The sequence below is a fragment of the Triticum aestivum genome, chromosome 2D (assembly GCF_018294505.1).
Source record: "Triticum aestivum cultivar Chinese Spring chromosome 2D, IWGSC CS RefSeq v2.1, whole genome shotgun sequence".
Taxonomy (NCBI): domain Eukaryota; kingdom Viridiplantae; phylum Streptophyta; class Magnoliopsida; order Poales; family Poaceae; genus Triticum; species Triticum aestivum.
In genome coordinates, this window is record NC_057799.1 from 508,768,006 (window position 1) to 508,774,830 (window position 6,825).

At 49.1% G+C, this 6,825-nt stretch overlaps 1 protein-coding gene across 1 annotated transcript; it reads right to left on the reverse strand.

Moving 5' to 3' along the window:
• Positions 1-1,736: 1,736 nt before the first annotated feature.
• On the reverse strand, positions 1,737-2,650 carry LOC123049716 (histone H1). Its single transcript, XM_044472603.1, has 2 exons — positions 2,459-2,650; positions 1,737-2,367 (listed from the first exon to the last, which is right to left on the reverse strand). The coding sequence occupies exons 1-2, from the start codon at positions 2,555-2,557 to the stop codon at positions 1,930-1,932; spliced, it is 537 nt and encodes a 178-aa protein (XP_044328538.1). The 5' UTR covers positions 2,558-2,650; the 3' UTR covers positions 1,737-1,929.
• Positions 2,651-6,825: the final 4,175 nt, after the last annotated feature.

Sequence of the window (6,825 nt, forward strand, 5' to 3'; positions counted from 1 at the left end):
ATCATCCCTTCCTCTTTGGGGAAATACCGACGTATTTCAAGCCCCAGCGTGTTCGGACGCCAGACAGACCGCACGGCCTCCGCTGAGGCAGCTACGACAGGCCCAGCGCCGGATCCATGCGCCATTTGGGCGGAGTCCGAGCGCAGCCGTGCACGGGCCTCCTCCCGGGCACGGCGGAGCGCAAGCCGGACGACCATCTCCTCCTCGGGCCCGCGTGGGATGAGCTCAGCTCGACGGATCTGGAGGTGAAGGACTCGGATTCGCTCCCCGCCATGCCGGAGACGGCCGGATGTCGCCGGAGACAAGTTTGGGTGGCGGAGGGGAGTGGAGTGAAGTGGCTAGGGTTTGGTCCGATGAGCGGATGGGGAGAAATTATGTGGGGTCGGGTGGGCCAGCGCGGGTCCGGTCCGACTTGGTGGGCGTGCTCGGGCACATCCGGACGCCCCATATCCGCCCCATATTTGTGCTGGATATGAGGGGTGCCGGTTGGCCCGGAGGTTTGAGGGTCGTTTGAGGTATAGCTGGCCAAATGGGCCGGTTTTTTCGGGCCGGCCCGTGAGCACGCCGGCACGGCCCGCCTTGGGCCAGGCACGACACGGGCTAAACGGGCCAGGCACGGCACGCGACACGCCCTGGGTCGTGCCTGGGCTGGAGGCTGGGCACGCGGGCCGGCACGGCATGGCCCGATTACGTTTTTTTATACATCTATATATGGCCCAACATGTAAAAATAGGCTAAAAACGCTCAGTGCGTCAAATAATAGGCTAAAAATATGCGGCCCACCGTGCTAAATGGGCCAACGTGCCGGCCCGTTTACTAACTGGGTCGTGCCTGGGCCTGGGGGCGTAGCACGCGGGTCGGCACGGCCCGTATAGTAATCGTGCCCTGGCGGGCCGGGTCGGGCCAGGCACGATTACGATGGGCCGGGCCGGGCCGGGCCGGCCCGTTTGGCCAGGTAGTTTGAGGGGCCGTCTAGGTCAAAAAATTGTGACCGGGCAGTGTCCGGGCGGCCTGCCCGGACGTATGAGGCGGATTTGAGGCGCCCGGCTGTAGATGCTCTAAGTGACACACCTGGCAGCTGTGACCTGCCCACACGTGTACATTTTGTAATAGGGTATGGTGGAAAGCGACACGTGTCGCTTCGTTGTGCTTCTGCCAGGGCATTTTCATTTACTCAAAAGGATGTATTCCTCGCAACTGCTACACAGGGGGTTAGATGTGAAAAAGATCGGGACGGTTCATTGCGCGGACTACGCGCTTTTAATTGGGACGTCGGATGGCGTCGCCGTTGGAGAGTTGATCGGCAAGCGCGGGATTAGTGGAGTGGATTGGCGAGACGGGCAGCCACACACACCACACGGTGTCACGCGGCGGTTTGGAACTGGCGATTCATGTGATTCTCTCTGCACATCGCCGATGGAAGTTGATCAGCACGCAGCCGCAACAGCCAGGCATGCCCGGATGGTCGAAACCCTGCGGAATTGTCAGGCGACCCGTCGACCGCCGTTCCTACCCCCTCGTTTACAATTGATTGAGGGGTGATCGGGAGTTCCACCGCATGGTACGAGGCCGTTACCGTGCGCAGTGCCCTCAATCTTGTCGAACCTGCCCAGAGGCCGCAACTGAACTTGAACAAGTAGAAAGGGGCGAAGGGGAAATTGAGGATCGCAAATGCTCAGTATCGAAGTACAACCAACTCGTAACAAAAAAGAAGTACAACCAACAAACAATCGCTATTCTCAGGAAACTGCAAATCCATTTCAGAGTTAGAGCTGGATACATTTGATACCTGAACATTCCAGACACCACCAACGAGACATAGAACCTGCCTAGCAGAACCGAAACCTAAATCAGGGAGGATGAGGCATCCTTTTGTACAGACCCAGAACACCAACGCACACCTAAAACCACCTATCAGATCAGATCAGATCAAGCCGCGGCGACCTTGCGGGCCTTCTTGACGGCCGGGGAGCGGACGGTCTTCGGCTTCGCCTTGGCCTTGGCCGCAGGCGACTTCTTGGCCTTGGCGACCAGCTTCTTCTGCTCGGGTGCCTTGCGCTTGGTGCCAGCGGCGGCGGTCTTCTTGGGCTTCGCGGCCACCGTCTTCTTGGCCTTGGCGGCGTCCTTGGCGGGCTTGGCCGTGGCCTTGGCCTTGGGCGCGTCCTTCTTGGCGGCGTCGGAGAGCTTGTAGGAGGCCTTGACCTTGACGAGCTTGCCCTTGGCAGCGGAGGCGCGGAGCTGGACGGAGAGCATCTTCTTGAAGTTGGCCGGGAGGGCCTTGCCGTGCTTCTCCTCGATGTACTTGGCGATGGCGACCGAGCTCGACCCCGTCCTGTCCTTGAGCGCCGCGATCGCCTCCTTGATCATCTGCGCAAGATCGAAATCAAATCCAATCAGTCCCAATCGCAGTCAAAACCATTCAATCGCAGGGGAACAGAGGAGAGGTTCAAACGCTCGCCTCGAAGTAGGTCGGGTGGGAGGCACCAGCGGCGGCCGCCTTCGGCTTGGCGGCGGAGGGCTTCGGCGCTGAGGCGGCGGGCTTGGCCAAGGCAGTCATGGTGGCTAATCGAAGAAAATGTCTGAAAGGGAAACTGCTGCGTCTGCGGTGTGCTCTGCTCGCTTGCGGCTTCAGAAAAGATCTCGAGAGGTGGATGGATTCGAGAGAACCGGGTCGAGGCGTACTTATAGTCAGGGAGGGGAGCGATCCGGGGTGGTGGGAATGCTGCGATCTCATTGGCTGAAGGGGGGGGGGGGGGGGGGGGGGGGGGGGGTGCCGCGGATTGTGAGTCTAGAGAAGGGGCGGGCGAGCAGCTCAATTACTCCCGGGTGACCGGGTGAAAATTACTCCCTCCGTTGCTAAATATAGATTTCAATATGAACTACTCCCTCCGTCCGATAATATATGAACGTTTTTGACACTAGTGTTATGTCAAAAACGTTATTATATTAGTGTCAAAAACATTCTTATATTATGGGACGGGGGAGTACATACAAAGCAAATTGAGTGAAAATTTTACTCTAAAATATATCTACATACATCCATAAAAAGATCTCTAAAAAGACTTATATTTAGAAACGGAGGAAGTAGAAGGGAGGCTCTATTTGTCAGGCGCCTGGAAAAAACAGTTGCATCAACTGCTTTTTATACGAAAATTGTCAAATCTTGATCCAGTGGCCCAAAATAGATCGTGCTACTGTTCATCATCTTCTTGCCTACCCCGCCATAACCGCCAGTCTCCATCACCCGTGGCCGACGGTCGCTATCACGCACCGCCTCACGCTCCCCCTGCCATTGCTAGCCACCGCCTCGGCCATCCCTCTAAGCCCGGCACCATCCATGAGAACCTCCGGCGATCCCCTGCCCCCCACCTCTAATAAGATAGTTAATAAGGCCATTACTTCACCCTAAGATAGATGGTGGGGCTAGTTATTCTCCGGCGAGGTCCGGCCAAGAAGGAAGGAAGAAGGAAAAAAGTGACTGGTCGGAGAGGAAATTCCAGTGTAACGTCCCAAATTTTCAATTTGGAATGTTATACATTAGATCATCACGCATAACATATTTTATTGCATTTTTTTGCGATCCTAGAAATTCTACGCAACTCGAGGACCCACGGAGAGAGTTGGGGATTTCGTTATTTTCATATTTTGGGTTTTCTCAAATTTTGAAAATAAGATCATTTGTTTTAATTATTTTTCTCTCCGAAAATATTTTAATCAAAATATATGAGAGGGGATAAAATGACTTCTCCACAAATAATGAAATATTGGAGGAAAAATATTAAAAACAAATATTTGATTTTATTTGATTATTATTTGAATTAGGAAAAATACTCGTTTTTCAAAATTGCATTTAAGCCCCAAATAAATGTTCATCTTGTCCGGCTTGATTTTAGAAGTCGGGGAAAATTTATTTCGGGATTTTTGGAGTCCATTTAGTATTTCTTTTATTTGTTTTTCTGCGTGAAATTATTTAAAAAAAACGCGAACCGACCTTGGGCCGTATTCGGCCAGGACTCCGCCCGGCCAGGCCCTTATAAGGCGCGCCCCCGAGGCCCCGTCAGCCCAAGTCGCCCCCGCCGCTGAAAACCCTAACCCTAGCCCGATCTGCCGCCCGCCGTCCGACGCCGTCGCCCGAGCTGCCGCCGCCCGCCGTCCGACGCCGGAGCCCCGCCGCCGTCCCGCCGCCCAATCGAAGCCGCCCGTCGCCCCACCGAGGTTGACCACCGCCCCGCCGCCGGCGGTTTTCCTCGAGAAAACCGTTCGGTTTTCCATCCGGTTTTTCGTTCGTTTTTTTTTAAAACCCTAAATCCGTTTTTTCCGGTTTAGTTTATTCAGCGAACACTCGTTTGTTCGTTCGTTTTAACGAACGGTTTTCGTTTTTTTCGTAGACAGCGAACGTTCGTTCATTAGCCTGTTCGTCCGTTTTCTTTTTCTCGGATTTTTCCGCGATTATTTCTGATCGCGATTTCCGATCTGTTTTTCGTTCTAGTATAACTTTTCGCTCGTTTATCAGAATCAGGCGATTCAAGCGCCTAGAGTTTCGTCTCGAAACCCTATTTCCGTTTAACCAACTCAAACAAGTTTTGCTACTGTAAAATTTGACTTAGGTCCAGATTAGTAAACGAAGATTGTTTCTTTCGCCGTTTGACTTTCGTTGCTTCGTTTGATTTGATTCTTTTTGCAAACCGGAGTTCTTAAGTTGAACTTTCTGGTTAGATCTTTTATTTGAGTTTTACCTATGCATTAGATGAGTGCTTATTGTATGCTTGTTTGTTTGCGATAGAGTACCCGGAGTGCGCAGCGTGCTACTTCGAATCTCTAGGTTTCACGGATCATCAGCAAGGCAAGTAACACTTTGATCATACCTCTTTTCATACCCAGTTTTATTGCATTAGATCAATCCTCAAACAATTGCATGATTAGGATCTAATTAAATTGTGGGTATCGGGAAGTAGATGAGGTAGTACCTATTACCTGTTTTATTATCAACCTTTGGGAGTTACTTCTACGTTTGCTTATTGCTATGCTATGATAGTAGACGTGGATTGGGTGAGTGTATCCATGACAGATGTGAGATTGTTAATTAATGGTTTACTTAAGGTGGCAACTTAAACACACATCTGGGTGGATTGAGGCACCTGGGTATTCCAGTGATTGCCTGTTTTTTTATGGACCGCCACCCAGGCTCAAAGGGATCATGAGATTATTCATGCTAGAAACTTCCGTGTGCAGCCACATGCTATTATGGGCTCTAGCATAGTTGATTAAGTCGTGTGAACTCTTACAGTGGTAGACTAACAGATGTAGGGGAAAGTAGGTGTAACTGTCTACCCATCGTAAGGTGCTAACGCTTCTGAAAGACTGTGTCTCGGTCATCCGTTTCTCAAACACCATGTAGTGCGAGAAATCCAACGGAGGAGATCGGGTCTTATGGGGAAAAGTGCACAAACCTCTACAGAGTGTACAATCTAATCATGGTTAGCCGTGTCCCCGGTTATGGACATCTTGAGTATCTAGTTCTTGGATTATCATGTGAATCTCATCATCTTATACTTAACTAATTTTGTTGGGTTGTTAATGATTACTTTTAATTGGGATTGAGAGGGGGTTTACCTTCTCAATATTTTTTAACCAACTTTGTAGTTAAATAAAAATATATTCCTTTGCAGTAGGGAAAAAATGGCTTTTCGCAAAAACTGTAACCATAGAGCTTTCCACCAGCCAAATATGCATGTAGTGATAGCATTATTCTGTTCATTACTCTCTATGTGTTACATTGCAAGCATATTCCATGTGCTGACCCGTTTTCGGGCTGCAACGTATCATGTTGCAGACTTTTCAGACGACGAGTAAGGAGCCTTAGGTTGTGGTCTTATACTCAGTGATGCCGTTGGAGTTGATGGACTCACTTTATCTTCCAAGCCTTCCGCTGTTATCGTAATTAGATGGCCTAAGCCATATTTATTGTAATAATTTCTCTTTTGAGACATTCGATGTAATAAGTGTGTGATTGCTACTCTGTTATAAATCCTTCAAGTACTGTGCGTGTCAGCATTACCGATCCAGGGATGACACTGATGCACAGAGACTAGACTGTTTGAGGTCTGGTCGCTACATCCAGGCACCTGAGAAAAAAGTAAATCCGAACGCAACACCAAACACCAAATAGCAGCCAAGTTTCACACCGAACCTTGAAACAGAACACCGAATAAACCGTCAAAACGGTCAAAATGATTTGATTTTTTGGTTTTCGGTCACAAAGTGCCCACCCCTAATCATAACTATTCATATGATTTTCAAGAATTCGTCATAAATTAGTTTTCATGGCCATATGTGTATGTGATCTTTACGGAATTTTCCAGAAATTGTGAATATTTATAAAGTTTTAGATATTGCGTACACTAGTACTTATGATCATTCTAGTGTTTTGTGCTCAACGCATGGCGAGGGAGCGAAAAATCGTGTTAAATCAGCAACGTATTTTGACCTTCGTGGATATTGATTTCTTGTGCTAACAAAAACAAGCAGAAAACAGGAACTGACATTGGGCACTAAATTAATAGTTTAGTCCAGAAAAATAATATAAAATGATAATACAAGTTATAAATGACAATATAACAGTATGAAACAAATTAAAAATTATAGGTACGTTTGAGACGTATCAGAATCTGAGGCAATTTTTTAGGAGAAACTTTACTGCTGAAGACAATTCCCTTTCCAGGCTGATCATTATGGAGGGCCAATTGATGTGAGAATTGTCTAAAGGTGTGTGGGGAATTGAAGTGTGTCCTGTGGTGAGATTCTAGCTAGGGCGAACATTGCAGA